The sequence below is a fragment of the Dermacentor albipictus genome, chromosome 1 (assembly GCF_038994185.2).
Source record: "Dermacentor albipictus isolate Rhodes 1998 colony chromosome 1, USDA_Dalb.pri_finalv2, whole genome shotgun sequence".
NCBI lineage: Eukaryota > Metazoa > Arthropoda > Arachnida > Ixodida > Ixodidae > Dermacentor > Dermacentor albipictus.
The window spans coordinates 400066494-400085410 of record NC_091821.1 but is presented as its reverse complement, the minus strand read 5'-3'; the positions used below and the strand labels follow the sequence as shown (position 1 = coordinate 400085410).

Here is an 18917-nt window from a genome sequence, read left to right as displayed (position 1 = left end):
CCCACAGTAGCGTCCTTCGGGCCGTTGGGGAAGGGGGGAGGCAAGCAAACGCTCGCTACAATATTGATGGCGGCGCAGCGGCGGCTGTCATTAAACAGATCGATCGGACGGCCCGCGGACGGCCAGGTGTGCTGCCCTCACCGGCGTGTTTGCCCCAGTGCCCCCTCCCCCTTTCCCCCACCGGAGGCGGCGGTGGCGGTGGTACGGTGACCGTCAAAGTGCCGTCGATCGCCCCTTCGTCGCTCCTGTGTCGTATCTCACCCACAACGGGCAACTACATGGGACGCGTTTTTCTTGCGTATTTTCGGCATATGACGTTAACAGTCGTCAGCGCGTCCATCGTAAGGAGCCGGGATGAAACTGGCTAGTTGGTGTTGATCTATTATTATTATTATTATTATTATTATTATTATTATTATTATTATTATTATTATTATTATTATTATTATTATTATTATTATTATCAAGGTTTGCCCTTCCAGAATATACCACGAAATGTTGCGGTTCACGTTGTCATCCGCTCCAGTAATGTCCAAAAAAAACCGCATATACCAGCCTCTAATCTTCTCGTGATAGAGTGTACGGTTAGGGTGCCCAGCCCCCACCTTCAGGCTAAACGAGTAGCAATTTCTGATCTGTTTGCCCCCTCTTCGCAAGAAGTGAATAATATAGTGAACTTCGTTACTTCTGTGGTCTTATCGAAAATGGTTCGCAATATTGAGAAGTGAAGACCACCAACGCGGATCCTTCGCTATGGTAACACACAGGCAGGTCTCCATGTCAGTGTGTTGGTCGGATTGGCGTGGCCTCAGGCAACGTACGCTCTTCTTCGCGTGTGGCAGCTTGAACCCCCCCCCTCCCCCCCCCCCCCCCGGAACGATGGGCTGTGTCCAAATCGCACAGCCGGCGACAGTTTTTTCTGGGTAACGGGAGCCAATCTCGAAGGCTATGGCGCCGTGCACTGCAAGCGCCGGAAGCGATTGGTAGTAGCTGAAAACGCATCATGGATACGGTGTTTCCGACTGGATCTATTAAATCACTCAAGCGCATAAACAGGTCAGAACTAAAAAAAAACGTAGGCATATAACACGTAAGGAATCATCCTTTCCGCTCTTTCCGCTTCCCGCATTGAGCCGTTTGGAACGCTCATTGGAACGAACAAAAACGCTCACGTTTGGAACGAACAAAAGCTACTAATCCCAGTAGCTTTTTGTGGCTACTCCTTCCTTGTGTATTTGTTCAAGGAGAATAAAAATTCAATTCAATTCAATTCAATTCAATTCAAGTTCACAAACGCAGGGACGCGTCGGAAGGCTTCAATAAATGGTTCTTGATCTGATAGACAGAGTTAGGCTGCACACTCAGAAGAAGCGTCAGACGGACGTTCTCGTCGGGCCTAAGAAACGAGCAAGAAAGGCTACGACCGTGCTATGGTCATACAGACTGGGGCCATCGCCGACCACGTGCTTCTCGCATATACCTCTTTGCAGAGTTTCTGTAGTGTTCACCAGGCCTCAGCTGACATTGGGGAACGGAAACTACTTTTCAACATGGTTTCTACAGCCGTCTGTTTTATTATTTTTTGAAGACAAGAGTTATTACCGGAAGAATTATTATTGCACATGTTAAAGTCACGCATCACATCAATCATAATACTTGAGAACTCTCCAGGAGGCTAGAGAAACTACGGACGTTTTACAAGAGCATAAATGCGGCAATTTTGTTCTTACCGGTTGTGTTTTGTGTTCAACGTCATGAGTGTATAAGCAAAATATGTTCCCTGATGCATTACGATATCTTCGTGAACTTAAAGAAAGGTACGCTAAAGCTAAATGCTACCATTGCACCGGTGAATAAGTTACCTTTTCATGAGACGGGATCGCCGGGCCAGGCACACCACGTGACCCTGCGGTGAGCTATTGAATTAGGCCGCGGGTTCTTCCGTGTGTGCAGAAGGCTTAGAGGAACTAAACAAGCACGCTTTTTGCACAAGTCAGGCCGAGGAAGCGTGTTACATAATCATGCCATCTCACGAGAGCTACGTTCTGCCACTTGATCATTCTCTGAAAAAAAAAATCTGCCAGTTTCGCCCGGAGTGTGAAGCATTGACACTGCATGACAGCAAGGTTTAGCATTGCGCTTCTCGGGCGGTGTTCTAGATACACCCTGGTGCAACATGCGTGCGCGAAAAAAGCACGCAATACGACTCCTGCTGTGCAGAAGAAACAGCGCCCGAGCATGCTATGCCAGGCGTCTCACGACGCTAGCGTGACGAGGCGTCGCACCTAGATACATGGCGCACGAGATGAGACCGACGGGAAACCGTTGGCGTCCACCCGCGTCCGGACAAGTGAAGTACCAGAGCACGTTGGCCGCTTTTGGCGTTTACCACCCGTTCCAATCCGGTCAGTGGTACAGCAGCTCAACAGGTGCACTTACATGTGTGTGCGCGCGCACGACGCCCACGAATGCGAGCAGCGCAAGGCAGAACCAATGACCCTAGCTGGTACATACTCCATCCCTCCTATCCCACTACCAACCCATCCCCCCTTCTTGCCCTCTGTGCAATGCGCCGAAAGCAAACCTCACCCATGTACTCCTGGCCTTCCCGGCTTTTCCTCCCACCGGCGGGCCGGTACCACTCCAAACCTGGGAGGACCGGGAGACCTCACTACGCTCCACGGACCCGGCAAGGCAGAAGATCGCCACCAACTGGGCTGCCAGCGTCGTGGACATGTTAAACATGAACGTTTGAGTGCAGTGGGGTCGTGCGGGGACCCAGGGGGCCTGGGAGGTCCCAAATTCCTTTGCAAAATAAAGTTTTTTCCTCCTCCTCCTCCTCCTCCTGGTACACCGTGTCGATTGAGCGTATAGTGTTGGCGGTGCGAACCATTTCGATTCGTCGTTTTTTGCATACCGCGCATGCGCCGTGGAGCGGGAACACTCAACAACGGCCGCGGCACGAATGCGCCTCGATGGTCCTCTGTCGGGACGAAAGTGCAACGACATCCCTCAACGATCAAAATTATTCAACGTTAAAAACACCTGCATTCGAACCCCGCGACCCTGTGCTCGCCAGAGCGGGTTCAGATCCCGGCCGCCGGCCGCGGCAGCCGCGTTTCGATGAAGGCGAAATGCAAGAACGCCCGTATGCCGGGCATCGGGCGCACGCTGAAGGATTCCCACATGGTCCGAAATAATTCGGCGTGCCTCATGACCATATTGTTGGTTTTGGCACGTAGTAAAACCCCATAATTTAATTTTGCGCTCACCTGAAGAACGCTTCCTGTTCATTCATTCATTCATTCATTCATTCATTCATTCATTCATTCTCTTTCTTTCCTTGGCCTTTCTCTTTTCTTGTTTTTTTTTGCCTTTGCTATGCCTTACTCTTTCTAAAGAAGAATGTCGACTATCCACTGACAAATCGACTTGAGAGTTCCTCTAAGGCTACGTGACAGCAGCGAACCTTTCCGCCCGATCAGCGACACGATCGCCGCACAGAATCCTTTCGCGCAGGTAATACATATATACGGTCGACGCGCGAGCGCTCGTAAAGCAGCGAGTCACGGACCAGATTGTGGTCGATGCGGGGGCGGGGGGCCGTGTTTTACGAGCTTCTGAGTGATCGCAGCATGAAGCCTCTGCCGCACTTGATTTTTCTCGGCACTCGCGGAGCACAGAGCCAGCCCTACTCTCGCGTAATAAGACAAGATGTGGGGGAGGGCCCCGGGAAGCGGCCGCCGTTAGCAATGGCCGAGACCCTTGCCCCGTCCCTTCCGCGGTACCGTAACGTTTTTGCTGTCGTGCGTGACTCAGTTCCGCGTGCGTGGCCCAGTTTCGTATACGAGTATCGGGAGCCTTTTTTACCAGGACAAAGAGCGTGGACAGAGGAAATAAAAACGACTACACGGAGAGTGCTTAAGGTTTGCCTTTGTAAAAAAAGAAAAAGAAAGGAAAATGTCCGTTTGCGCGCGGATATTTTGCACGCCAGAGCAGACATCGCGTGAGATGTTTCCGATATCATGCACGGCCCATGTACGAGTCTAATTTCTAGCGTTATGTAGCGCTGTTAACCAACACTGGCCAAAGCGCTGAGCCGCGGCAAAAACGTCAATATAACTCGCTTGGCTTTTATTTCGTTGACCCACCAGCACCCGCCGAAAGCGGTGCACGAAGTGCTTACTATGGCGATATGAAGCGATCGTTTTCCCAAAAGAAGCTCGCTGCTTTCTTCAAGTTTTCGGAAGAGTGCAAGGAAAACGTGTTTTAAATTAGAGAGTACGAACACTGTGAACACCAATGCACAGATATTGTTTCCAATTTGTTAAGTCAAGTGCTTTTCGCTGCTGTTACATGTAAAAGAAAAAGTTACGGCAGAAACCATTCTTGATTATTTCCTAAATCAACGCGACACATTTCTCCCCTGCACGCGGTGCAAAGCCCGAAGGAACCAACGTTCGGCGAATGCACGCAAAGCCCGCAAATGCACGCAAAGTGCCTCGAGCGGCCAGTCGCGCAGCAATTTTGTGTGTGTTCGCGGGCTTCCTTCACGCTCGGAAAAACGCATTTATGTGGCACGTGTTTAGCAACAAAAAGCTGTATCGTGAGTTCTTCATGTTACTCTACGATTTTCTCATTGACACTTTTCATCTAACTATAATAGTTGAGAAGTTGATCAATTCATTAAGCCTAGTTACGCAATTAGGCGGAATGTAAACAACAGTCTGAGTATCTCCAAGCGACGGCAAACAACGTCACTTTGGTTCTGTCCACCTACGTGGCACCTGCATATTCTTAAAGTCTGGCTCAAGTTACGTGGAACACCCTGTATAATTAATGCTTGAAGTCCCAACGTTTGAAGTTCTGAGTAATCTAATGTTTCAGAGACGTGTTGAAGCCAGATGCAGCACGACGCGTTCGCTCGCGGCTGATGTCGCTCTTCAGCGCGCCATCTTTCGACAGTGAGTGTGTACGCGGACATCGAGTGAGATTTGTTCACGTTTGTGCGTTGAGCGCGTGACACCGTGCTTGGTAATTGAATAACAAGCGAATGTTTACTGCAACTTATGCGACCTATAGAACTGCGACCCTTACTTCGTATTCGTACGTATTCGTATTCGTAATTTGCCATCACAATCAACATTATACGGACTTAGGAAGAAACTTCGAAGAGGAGGAGGAATGAACGTTAATTGTGAGAAACAGCGAGAAAGTGTTCTTCCATCTCCCTATAGGTGGGCGGCTCTCTTGTCCAGAAAGCCGTTGGCTAATGCCGCAGCCCGGGCCTGGTCCACCAGACTTCGCTTATCTTTCAGGCTCTGTGCCTTCTTTTTTAAGTCAGTCTTTTTAAGCGTACTTCTTGTTCGGGACGTGCCTCGTTCGTGTCCCACGCGTCTAGTTTGTAAAGTCAACAGTGCCGATGCTTCGCGCGCATTTGCGCGTTTAGCACGCACCGCCCGGCGTGTATACATACCGGCTTGATGAAATGAGCGCTGCGAAGACGCGGACGAAAGAACACATGTACGACAGACAAGGCGTGTGTTCTTTCGTCCGCGTCTTCGCAGCGCTCATTTCATCAAGTATGCATAACCAACTCACCCACATCAAGCTTCTGATACATACCGGCCCCGCCGTGTGCAGGCGACGTCGTCCTCCTGTCCGGCGTGTCCCAGTCCCGGCCCGAGTGGGTCCTGCTGCGGGGGCTCCGCACGCTGGCCATTTTGCGCGTCTTCCGCAGCCTGGTGTCGGTGCGAGGCGTGCGCCAGCTGGTGCTCATATTCGCGGCCTCGGTGCCCGCCTTCATCAACATCGCCCTGCTGCTGTTCCTCGTCATGTTCGTCTACGGCGTGCTCGGAGTCTCGCTGTTCGGGACCCTCCGCTCCGACGACAGCTACAGGTATATACTTCGCAAGGTGCCTCGCAAGCGCATAGCGGCTCGTAGTAACAACGTTCTACGCTGTGTATATACAGCCAACCATATGGAACGTATTTCCGACGCGTTTTGCGTCGTCGCCTCGCGTATGCGAGCCGGTTTCGAGCTTAGAGGTAACTGCGCCGCCCGGAAATGTGTTCCGTGCACTTACCGATACAAACGAACAGTATACACCTTAGAAATGTTGTCGGGCATAATAACTGCAACGTGGTTAACGCGCTGTGCCAAACGAACGCATCGACGATGGGTGAGGAAAGGGATCTTATTGTCTTGCCCGTTTCCACGCCTCACTACGCTGATCCTCCTGTATGCAGTGTTACCGAACAATCTAGCACCACCAGAGCGGCATCTCACGAGACGCGAAATGACACTCTCGATTGAGCTCGACACTGTGCACAGAAGCGGCACGCAGCGTCCATTCTCGTGAGCGTGCGCTCGCGTGCGCTACTGGTCAGCTGATATATCAGAGGCGACTTCCACTTCGGTGCGACGTTTTATTTAAATTGTGTATACAGCTACCCAGGGGCCAGGGAATGCAGGCTTTCTTGCTTTGCAGGTAAGCGAAGGTAATGTGCGCTGCACAGCAAATAAAAAGAGGATTATGACGGAAGCTGGCGGATTCGTGGTGAAATACTGTAGCGCGTTATTTGTGCCTGCTTGCGCACAGACGCAGCTTCCCTCGACTCCAGACAGTAGCACACTGGAACGTTTGCTTTCTTTTATTCGCTATGTACGCTATCAAGCAGTCGTGCTACTCCTGTGATTAAAGTGTGTGCCAGACTAAAGATGACATTGGCTCTTATGGGCCGACTATAGATGTCGGCTGTAAAGCTTAACAGTGTGTAATACAAAGGACATTGAAGCGTTCATCTCAACGCGAGCGATAATGCCGACTGAGTAATCTGCGTATTTCGCTGACCTGGGAGTTAGAGCGCCTGCTTGCTAACGCTTATATTTTGGCTGAAGAGCGCATTCTTACATCCTTTTGAATGCTGTACACTCATGACTGACTTTGCTGCCCCAAAGTGGAAAATAGAATTTATTCTGATTTAAAAATATTATTTAAATAGTCTGCCTTGTAAGGACATGCGGGCGCAGGTTGTGGCATTGCATTTCGACGTGGCATCTGGGCTCTTCAAAGAATCGGGTGTAGTTTCGAGACAAGCTTGCATTCGAGCGAGCGCATATGACGACTTGGAGCGCTTGCATCTCGATGTGCTTGCACTGTACATTCACCGAGCTGTGGCAGACGCTGAATCGAAATGCAGCGTCGTGGACTAACTAGAGGCGTGCACTCGAAAAAAAAAGCATAACCTTTAACTTAACGCAGCAACCTTAGACTCGATGTTCACTTCCACTTCTAAAGAAACGGTCATCGCGCGTGGGAAGCTTTCTCGTGAAAACTTTGCGCTACATTTCACCGCAGTCTTGGGCTGCGCTTAGTGTGTGCTTCAGTGCTGTTCTGGCCCAGCGTTCACAGAAGCTTTCGCCCGTTAAAGCATTCCCTCACTGACTAAAGTTGGCGCTGTAGTGACGATTCGCGGCACAGAGATGGCAGTGACATTATCATCTCTGTGATGACGAATCGAGGTTACTGAAGAGAAGTTTGGCGAATAGGAATCTCTTAGCGGAAATAACCGTCGAGGACTGTTGAGATCGACTGACAGGAAGGACTTGGCTTGTCCCGCGCAGTGGCCTGGTGAACTTCGGACAGCTCTGGCGCGCGCTTCTGCTGCTCTTCCGGCTATCGACGACGAGTGCGTGGAACGAGGTACTCGGCTGGCTGCTGCCGGCCGGCAAGGGCCTCGCGGTCGCCTACCTCGTCTCCTACCTGTTCATCTCCAACTTCATCATCTTCAACTCGTACGTCGCCGTATTGCTGGCCGGATACGAACAGGTATGTATACGTATACAGAGAGGGAGAACGGTGGGTGGAGCTCGAGGGCGCTGCTCAGTGTGTTTGCCCAGGGACACATTGCAGAGCTGTAACGTGTCCGCAAACTTCCAACCATTCATGGATTACTAGGCTACTGGACAACAAAGTAGCAATGCTGGTAGCAACATCATGTGACGCTTCGTACAACTACAGCGCGTTTGGAAGATTTTTGCGTTTAGTGTTTGTTCTCGTCGAAGAAAAAAAAAGATAATAAAAGGACTGCACGGTAGTCGTTATGTGTCCACCGACGCTTTACACCAGCAGTTAAGTAGAATATGGTATAGATCACTAAATTATTAGCTTTCTGTGATCTCTACTTAAACTCCGCATTACAATATGTCGCAACCAGCGCGGTTGCTTGTCGTACACCGCAATGTTAGCCCGGTATTCGCGAACGGTAATACGTTTTACGGACAATAGAGACCTTTAGCGTGTTCGGTATTCGGGCAAGCGCGGGCGGTTTTCCGGTTTAGCGGGGCCGTCAAGGTGAGCGGCCCGATCGGTAGCGCCAGCTGGTGGCGCAAAGCTCAACCACACAAACACAGAGCTAATTACTGTATTCTGCTTAGCTGCTGGCGTAAATTTTCGACAGTGGCGTAATCGTGTTCACAATTACGCCGCTGCCAAAAATTTGCACGAGTGGCGAAGCAGAATATGGTGAGTTACTGCAGTTTTAGCTATGCGTTTGTCTGGTTGAGCTCTACAACACCAGGCGGCTTCACCGCTCACGTTTACGCCCCGACCATCCGGTAATCCGCCCAAAGTGCTCCCGTAATAGCGTACAAGCTAAACGTCTCTAATCTTGAACTCTTTCGTGGAACGGGGACAGCGGGCGTAGGTTTATCTCCATTTTCTCCCTTCGCTCGCCTTCTTTCCCGCTCACTCCTTCGCACATGCTTTCGTCTTCGCGCCATCTTCTCGCAGCCCCCCCCCCCCCCCGCCCTGTGTGAGGCATGAGAGGGGCCGCGAGGGAGAGAGGGAGGGAGTAGGGGGGACGTTCTACTGCGGCGGATGCTGCTTACGGCGCGGCTGTATCTTGCAAGCGATCGACATGGACAAAGTGCGCGCCCGCGCGGGCCTGATCTTCAAAGCGACCTGCGATGTGGACAAAGTACGCGCAGTGCCGGTAGCTTTCGACGTTTAGTTCACTTGCAGTGGAGGACAGCACGAAGGTCGATTCGCTCGCTGCTGCTGCCGCGCTTACTCACTCCAGCGATTTCACAGGGAGTTTCCGCGGTCATCAAGCACGATATGTTCATGTTTACCTGTGCGCGCGTGACACCATGCTTGTTAATTTAGTTAGTAAGCGAATGTTTGCAAGATTGCACGGCTTATAAACCTAATCATCATCATCATAATCATCATCATCATCATCATCATCATCATCATCATCATCAGCCTGGTTACGCCCACTGCAGGGCAAAGGCCTCTCCCATATTTCTCCAACAACCCCGGTCATGTACTAATTGTGGCCATGCTGTCCCTGCAAATTTCTTAATCTCATCCACCTACCTAACTTTCTGCCGTCCCCTGCTACGCTTCCCTTCCCTTGGAATCCAGTCCGTAACCCTTAATGACCATCGGTTATCTTCCCTCCTCATTAGATGTCCTGCCCATGCCCATTTCTTTTTCTTGATTTCAACTAAGATGTCATTAACTCGCGTTTGTTCCCTCACCCAATCTGCTCTTTCCTTATCCCTTAACGTTACACCTATCATTCTTCTTTCATCTTTCTTCTTTGCTCGTTGCGTCGTCCTCAATTTGAGTAGAACCCTTTTCGTAAGCCTCCAGGTTTCTGCCCCGTAGGTGAGTACTGGTAAGACACAGCTATTATACACTTTTCTTTTGAGGGATAATGGCAACCTGCTGTTCATGATCTGAGAATGCCTGCCAAACGCACCCCAGCCCATTCTTATTCTTCTGATTATTTCTGTCTCATGATCCGGATCCGCAGTCACTACCTGCCCTAAGTAGATGTATTCCCTTACGACTTCCAGTGCCTCGCTGCCTATTCTAAACTGCTGTTCTCTTCCGAGACTGTTAAACATTACTTTAGTTTTCTGCAGATTAATTTTTAGACCCACTCTTCTGCTTTTCCTCTCCAGGTCAGTGAGCATGCATTGCAGTTGGTCCCCTGAGTTAAGCAAGGCAATATCATCAGCGAATCGCAAGTTACTAAGGTATTCTCCATTAACTTTTATCCCTATTTCTCCCCAACCCAGGTCTCTGAATACCTCCTGTAAACACGCTGTGAATAGCATTGGAGAGATCGTATCTCCCTGCCTGACGCCTTTCTTTATTGGGATTTTGTTGCTTTCTTTATGGAGGACTACGGTGGCTGTGGAGCCGCTATAGATATTTTTCAGTATTTTTACATATGGCTCGTCTACCCCCTGATTCCGTAATGCCTCCATGACTGCTGAGGTTTCGACAGAATCAAATGCTTTCTCGTAATCAATGAAAGCTATATATAAGGGTTGGTTGTATTCCGCACATTTCTCTATAACCTGATTGATAGTGTGAATATGATCTATTGTTGAGTAGCCTTTACGGAATCCTGCCTGGTCCTTTGCTTGACAGAACTCTAAGGTGTTCCTGATTCTATTTGCGATTACCTTAGTAAATAGTTTGTAGGCAACGGACAGTAAGCTGATCGGTCTATAATTTTTCAAGTCTTTGGCGTCCCCTTTCTTATGGATTAGGATTACGTTAGCGTTTTTCCAAGATTCCGGTACGCTCGACGTTATGAGGCATTGCGTATACAGGGTGGCCAGTTTCTCTAGAACAATCTGCCCACCATCCTTCAGTAAATCTGCTGTTACCTGATCCTCCCCAGCTGCCTTCCCCCTTTGCATATCTCCCAAGGCTTTCTTTACTTCTTCCGGCGTTACCTGTGGGATTTCGAATTCCTCTAGACTATTTTCTCTTTCATTATTGTCGTGGGTGGCACTGGTACTGTATAAATCTCTATAGAACTCCTCAGCCACTTGTACTATCTCATCCATATTAGTAATGATATTGCCGGCTTTGTCTCTTAACGCATACATCTGATTCTTGCCAATTCCTAGTTTCTTCTTCACTGTTTTTAGGCTTCCTCCGTTCCTGAGCGCATGTTCAATTCTATCCATATTATACTTCCTTATGTCAGCTGTCTTACGCTTGTTGATTAACGTCGAAAGTTCTGCCAGTTCTATTCTAGCTGTAGGGTTAGAGGCTTTCATACATTGGCGTTTCTTGATGAGATCTTTCGTCTCCTGCGATAGTTCACTGGTATCCTGCCTAACGGAGTTACCACCGACTTCCATTGCACACTCCTTAATGATGTCCACAAGATTGTCGTTCATTGCTTCAACACTAAGGTCCTCTTCCTGAGTTAAAGCCTAACCGGTAAACCTAATATGTTTGCTTATATATGTCTCCTAATTTGCTATCGCAATCGATGCCTCTCCTTTTGGGCGAAGCTACGACTTTTTTTCCAGGTGAGCGTAGTCGGCGCTCTCATCTTCTTCATGGTCAACGCAGCACTCTACAAACGCCACACGCTGTCACTCGCTGCGAACGAACGCAGTCAGTGTTGGTACAAGCGTGACTGTGGTTCTACTGACCGCCGAACTGAAGTGGTTTAAGCTAATTGTATTACAAATAAATAAATAAGTAAGTAAATAAATAAATAAAGCGTTCGAAGGATTACAACCAGAAAGCATTTTCCTCTAGCATACCGGTATTCTCTCCCTTTCCCTCCCGGTATGTTTCTTCGTAATTATTATAAAGAACTGCTTTTTACCACCGAAGCTGTCCTAGGTTTCTTGAACAATGTGGTCTTGCATGTTAATAGGCCAATAGTGTCGTAGCGCATCTTCTATCCAGATGACGCTGCTGTGATAGTAGTACTTGTACAGCGCACGCCTTCAGGCCCTTGCGCTTCAAGGGCTCTGTTACGGCAGTAGCGCTTTTCCGAATTTCAATCCTATGACCAATTTTAGCACATTGTATTTCTTTCATAATGCATCTTTCGCGTCCTTGGCACGCTTCATAGTCATTGTCATAGCTTTATTACATGTAGCTGTCACGCACTTTACAGTCACCATCTTTTAGGCCCCTTTACAGCCCTGTCATATCCATTGCTCGTATTTTATCGCTTCACTTTGATCTCACTATCATTGGCCTGGCGCTCTCTGTTCATACTTGGCCCTTGCGCCACCAAACACTATAATCATCACTATCATTTGTTCCGTGCGCCGACACCGTACGTTCGGGCGTTTCACCTAAAGAAAATAACTCCAAAAATTATCGTCTCACCTTCAGACCCGGTGCGCAAGACATTAGCAAAGCATGTTAAACGGGTAGACTAAGTGCTTCAGCAGCGCTAAATAGAGCGCTTTCACGGAGACCCGAAGCGTGCAAACATTTAGCCTTATCATTAACGCCCATACGGCGACATCAAGAGTTCCGTGCTGGTCACCTCTTGCCGTTGCCCAGAAGCGCGCCTTCTCTATATGTTTGTCTAACCAACGAGCCCAGCGGCACACCCTACGAAGAAGCACGCATCGCGAGTTTTCCGTCGGGACTCCCGACACCACCCGCGTTCGCGTGCAGGCGCTCAACACGGAGCTGAGCGGGCTGTCGGACGCTGACCTGGTGGACTTCGCGGCCGCCTGGGCTCGGCTCGACGTGGGCGCTCGGCGAACGCTGCCGCTGGCCGCGCTGCCCAGCCTGCTGGACTCGCTGCCGCGTCCCCTGCGGCTGCCGCGGCCAAACACGCTGGCGCTGGCCATCATGGACGTGCCCTTGCTCAGCGGCGACAGGGTGAGACGTTACACGCTTCCTCTCAAAGCGTTAACAGCGGGAATGTGAAGTGCGGGAAGTCGTTCGCGTGGTAGAGGAGCACGAGTAATCCATGGTTTGACGGAGTCCCGTCTGGTCGCGGGAAGAGGCATGATGAAAAAAAGTTAGAGAACGCTTCAGCTTCTCGTTGAGAGCGGAACGCCGATTGCATTCGAAAATCTCCGACTGCGTCTGACGCGCTTTCCGGCAAGCTGCAGCTCATGTAACCGGAATGTTTATCGGGGAATATGTATATATATATATACACACACAGGGTGTCCCAACTACTCTGCACCAACATTTAAAAATATGCGAATGCCACGCAGCTGGACAGAACCAACGTGATGTTGTTTGCCATCACTTGGAGATAATCATATTATTTTATTGCATTCTGCCTAATTTCATAATTAGTCCTAAATAACTAACCAACTTCTCAAACATTTTAAATAATATAAAAAGTGTAAATGAGAAAATTGTAGAGCAACACGAAACACTCCCGATACAGTTTTCCATTGGTAAATACGCGCTACATATATAAAAGTGTTTTTCCGAGCGTGAAAGGAACCCGCGAATACACGCAAAATTGCGCCCCCCCCCCGCCCCCCTCCCATCTGGCCGCTCGAGCATATTGTGTGTATTCGCGGGCTCCTTTCACGCTCGAAAAAACACTTTTTTTTATAGAAACTCGTAAGTTTGGACAATCCACTTTGTGGAGATTATTTACCGGGAATGAAAAATGTTAAGGTCTGGGTTGTTAGGCACCGAAAGCACGATCAAGGATTACGAGGCACGCCGTATAACTGGGGACTCCGCGGGTCAGTTTTGGCCACGTGGGGCTATTTAATGCACACCTAAACCTAAGTGCACCAGCGCTTTCGCATTTCTGTTTCGTCCCAATGCGGCCGCCGCGGTCGGCACCGAACCCGCTACCTCGAGGGCCGCAACGCAGTGCCATGGCCACTGTATAACTATATATACCGCAGCGGGTGCGAGTCTGCTCACTAATGAAGCCCGAATTTAGCCAAAAGCCTAAAGAACGGCTTTCTAAAAAGCACGAAGACATGGCCACAAAACAGGTGGCGAACCGTTTTAAAGAAATAATAGCCTGAAAGTTCGGAGATCTGTGCAGGTCGCTTAAGGATCCACAGACTTCTAAACGAGAGATTGTGAAGAAGATATGTTTGTGCATATTCAGTAACGTGCATGTTATTTTTTTTTTATTTTATTTCTAGCCGCGGGCATGGTGACCGGTCTCATAATGATTCTTCTTGTGCTGCCTTGTACATTTTTTCGTTCAGCTCTTGCCGAGTCCATTTCTTTTTTTTTCTTTGAAGATGCTTTCGACTGCCTGTAATATTTTCCATGGATGGTTGCATATGTGTTTGTGCTATGTGGATGCCCCTTTTTATGGACCGCCCTCGGGGCCTTCGCTGTTGCGAGGAGGAGGGATGACGACGGTGACGATGATGACGTCACGTCTGGGCAAGGCGCAGGAAATTGCACCGTGCACTCTCGAGCGCAGCGTGATACCTGCCCCCCTCCCTGAAAGAAAACGAGAAGCTAATAAGGGAAAAAAAAAAGGCTGCCACATTTAATTGCTTGTGTTTCCTTTGCGTATCTGGTTTCCAGTTCCAGAAGGACTTCAGTTTGGCCTAGTTGGTGTTTGCTGCATATCATATTGACCGCAAATAAAGACGGGGCCAGCGGGAGAGAACACATAAACAACATGGGCGGTGTTGTTTGTGGTTTCCGCCCGTGTTGTTTATGGTTTCCAGTTGCCCAGGAGAAAATCTGGTGAAGGAGGCAACACTTCTTCGCAAGTTGCATTAAACGGAACTGAAAGCCAAACGCATCGGCTAACAAGACGAACTCGCGCAGCAACTGCGGGAGGGGTGCGAGTTTTTTTTTTTTCTGTTTCCCCCCCACCCCCCGCTCTCTATCCGTGTTCCTTACCGAAATTATTTATCTGTGTTTGCGCAGCGTGGCTAGAGTGATTAAGCTTGTCTCATCCAATCGCGGTGAAGAATAACGCAATTGAAGACGCCCATGTGCCGTGCGTTGTGTGCACGTTAAAGAACCCCAGGTGGTCAAGTTAATCCGGAGTCCCGAGACTGCCTCGTAATCGCGTCACGGTTTTGGCAAGCAAGTAAAACACCAGATTTTAAGTATTAAATTAGGCCAGCCAGAGCACAGCTGATTGGCACGTCGTCGTCGTCTTGTCTGTGGCCGCACGCAGTCTGCAGTGTCTGTCGTATCGTGGCGCCGTAAACCTACTCGCAGCCACGACTGCTTGTTTTCGTTTTCGTTGACCGGCTTTGACGAAGGTTGGTCAGATTCCTGGATAAAGTGCGCGAAAAAAGAATAAAGACTGACTGAAAGAATAAAGACACTTTGGTTGTTAGTCAGCGCTGTTCTCTGTGTCCCTTCACTCGTCCTGTCGTTTAGCGCTGTTTTTATTGCTCGTAATCATGAACCAACCAGCCCAAATGCGTACTCTTCTACCGGTTTTAAGTTGGTGAGCGCTCTTGATGACGCAGTAAAACAAATGTGTTGTGGCTCGAGGTGGCGTTATGAGTCAGGAATCTTCCCGGCACATTGATTAGTACGGCCGGTAGTAAGAATGAAGGAAAAAGGGGTTTATTTTGCTTTATCTGCACTGACTCCAGATACGGAAGTCCACTCCGTGTAGGAGAATATTAAACGTCTGAGTTCACATCAGACGTTCACATCAGACGTCAGCACCACCTCTCCTCATTGCCCCAAAGGTCCTTTAATAACGTCGTCTTCCCTAGGACACTAGACTAGGGAATCTGATGACTGTGTCTCGGCCAATCACAATCGTCGAAATGGTCGCAATATCCCTGCCACGATGTCGCACCGTTCCGCCTCCTGTTGTTGCTCCTTCGCCCCAGCGTACGGCGCAAGCGCGTAGCAAGCAATCTGGGAATCCGAGGTCGACGCTGTTCCCACGGTAGCTTTCCACGTTGGCCCCTTTAATCAATTAGTTCAGTTTGTCAGGGTCAGGTTCGGGTAGAGTGATCTTCGCGGTAATCACCGCTTCTATAGAGGGCGACGGCTGTTGTCGCCTGGAAGTGAGCCTCTTTGTGCGTCATGGTCTATTCCGAGCCCCAGCGTCGTCTAGGCGCGCGCTGATGAGAGGATTACCTCATGGTAAACGTCTAAGGAATGCTCATCGTTGTATTGACACGTAACAATAGTGTGAGTGTCGCTTACTAAACATCACGTGCACTTAGCAACGTTCATGACCAATTTACGTGTTTACGAGCTAGAAATCCTGTCGTAAAGAGAGTTAGATCTGAATGTGTTAAACACCGAACTGCTTTTAAGAAACATGGCGAGGACAGCGCGCACACCAACTGTAACAATATTTCACTTTAGCCAAATTTGTTATATATGAGTATTGCGTACCACTAAAGCAATGTTGGCAGAACGGCAAGGCTGGCAATTGCATATAGTTTTCTTTGTTAGCAGGGTTTAAACAGCACCTAAGCAGTACAATGCGCGCACTTGGTTATTGTTGCTATGACATTAGTCTCAGCACGCCAATTCCGAGATTCTTTTTCTCAGCGCGTCGCAGCCAGCCGCGCTCGGGCCGATCATGCGTCACTTCCGCCGAGCAGTAATTGCGGAGCTTTATCTAACGTTTCGGTGTCAGAAACGGCCATGTTTGCGAGCTTCGTTGTGTGGTGCTCCCGCTCGTACCCGAAACGTCAAATTCTGCGCGAAGGGGGCCCCTCTATAACTACGCTATACTGAAGCTAGACCTGAATTATGCTCTCCAAAACGTGTTTTTATTGCGAAAGCAATACTGCTCACACTTTCGGCCCATCGGTGGTCGTGGCGCCTCCTTACACAGCTGCGTGTCACGTGACCATGTGACGTCACGCCAGACCGAGAGACGGGGCCCCAGCTCGCGGCATCGATGGTGGAGGCGAAGCCTTGCGCACCGCTGCTGCGGCGCTACCGAGAGAGGGCGCTCACTGGTGTGACGTCACGCTAGGAGGATAAATGGGGCTACAGCTCGGCTCCTCGCAGTGGTCGGCGCGCTGCCTTGCGCTATGTCGGATGATGTATAGCCATTAACAAGGGCAACCATGTCCACACCATCAGCCGAACCAAGGCGCAGCCAAGGGTATATTGCTTTCGCAATCTTCCAGGCTTAACCAAGCTAAGCCTTCAGCCAATTTTTTTTTTTGCTTGACCATTAGGCAAAAAGAACGGCGCTACACCAGTCCCGCGACCTCGGCGCGCGTGCTCGCAGGTCCACTACGTGCACCTGCTGCAGTCGCTGCTGCGCGTGCGCATGAACGTGTACGAGCCCCTGTGCGAGCCCCTGCAGCGCAGCCTGGACGCGGAAGCGGCGGCCGCCTACCCGGAGCTGCGCCGGCCCGACATGCGGCCCGTGTCGGGCACCATGCAGCGCCAGCAGGAGCAGCGCGCCGCGCACGTGCTGGCCGAGTTCTTCGTGCGCGGCTGCGAGCGGCTGCGGCTCGAGCGCGCGGCGTGCACCGTGCAGCGGGCGTGGCGCGCCCACCGGCTGCGACGGACCGTCACGCTGGCCAACCGCCTGCAGCCGTTCCCGCTGTTCCTGCTCACCCAGACCAACCTGCAGTACTGGTGAAGCCTGCCGGGCGCCCCGCGGCGTCGTACGGGCCGAGAAGTCGCGCCTGCGGTGCTTCGAACCGAGCGGCCGTCGCGTGAAGAACGTTATCGCGAGCCGGGGAGACTGGCTCGTGGAACTATAGCGAGACATTGGCCGTTGCGCTCTTTCTTTCTTTCTTTATTGTTCTTTTTTTGTGTGTGTGTGGTGGAATGACAGCGCCAGCGCGACTTTGTATGTATTTGTGACTTTTTGTAGGCCGTATTGCTCGGCGCGAGCCTTCCTTTATTTTTTTCTTTGTTGTTGTTAAATTAGATTATTCGATTGTCTCTTGCAGTGTAAGGCTGTCTGTTAGGCTGACTTCTAAAGTGTTTCAAAGTTCCGCCATAGCTTCCGATTTCTTTTTCTTTCTCTTATTTGTCTTCTCTCTTGTAGGGCAAGTTGTCTCTTGATATCATGCTATTAGAATTCTCTAAACATTTTCTTCTTTTTTTTTATGCGCCTAAATGTTGACGAGAGCTCAAGAGCGTTCTTTCCGTTTCAGTTAGGGTGTTTAAAATGCAATCAATGGCATCGCTCCTCCAGTGGGAAGCTGTGAAGTGGCCGAAACACGATTGTCCAGTCTCGTTGAAGAAAAATAAACCGTGCGGGGCTTGTGTTTATGTTCCTTTTGCTCTCATAAGCGCGTTAATGTTCGGTTGCAGTTCAGCAGTGTTTCGATTCTGTTTCCGTGTCATTCCCAGCAATAAAAAAAACTGTCTCTTTTGTGCAATATACTGTTCTAGTGCGATGTACTACTATTGTTTGTAGCAGCCGGAGAAATCTCTTCCCTGCCCCTACCCCCCCCCCCCTTTATTTTTTTCGCACCGTAAGGCTGCTGATCTTTGAAGAAGAGACGTGCATTAGGTGCGGGGTGACAGCAGCCTGCACCTTTCTATCTTCTTTTTAAAAATTGTGATTAAGACTTGCTTTACAGCAGAATGTTTGCTGTGTATTCACCATTACTGTTAGCTTCATGAGGCATTGTGATAACCATGATTTCATAACAACGCCCTTTCGCATCCGCACGAGTTCTACGCTTTCTCTCTTGCTGTCAATTTATACACGCTGTCTCGACTACATTTCTACACATTCTTGACGGAAGTGTCACCATGCACCTGTGATATAAATAAGAACAATGAAGCTCGATGAGTGCAACTCAGCCTCTTGCGCAATTTAATGTCCATGCCGTGATGAAAGTGTTAAGGGAGAATGATGACATAAAAATAAACAGCGACCCTCGTTGAACGAATTGAGCCGTATTTCGCGTGAGCTTACTTTCTCTCATTTATGCGGTCATTTTATCTAATTATTTTATTATTGTTTGTCTAACTGCTTATCTTATTGTTCGTTTAGTTATTTATCTTATGTTTTAGCACACTCAGCCCACTCCGCGTTGACTTGGGCACGGTACTGGGCAGGACGGTAAGCTCGTCTTGTCGCTGGTCGAGCTGCATGCTCTTCGGGAGCCTCCATGGACACGTCTACCCCGAATGTATTTCCGAGCATGCTCGGCCCGGGCTTGGAGTTTAGCGACGACTTCGGGATCGGTAGACCCAAGT

General features: G+C 49.6%; 1 protein-coding gene across 7 annotated transcripts in view; it reads left to right on the top strand.

Moving 5' to 3' along the window:
- The window catches only part of LOC135918744 (sodium channel protein PaFPC1-like), an 81907-nt gene extending 63819 nt beyond the window's left edge, over window positions 1-18088 (top strand). For all 7 annotated transcript variants that reach the window (XM_070532105.1, XM_070532103.1, XM_065452408.1 and 4 more), the window contains 4 exons: window positions 5644-5899; window positions 7628-7832; window positions 12468-12677; window positions 16978-18088. In XM_070532105.1, the coding sequence (XP_070388206.1) occupies window positions 5644-5899; window positions 7628-7832; window positions 12468-12677; window positions 16978-17337 (1031 nt within the window). In that variant the 3' untranslated portion in view covers window positions 17338-18088. The remainder of the gene's footprint in view (window positions 1-5643; window positions 5900-7627; window positions 7833-12467; window positions 12678-16977) is intronic.
- Window positions 18089-18917: the final 829 nt, after the last annotated feature.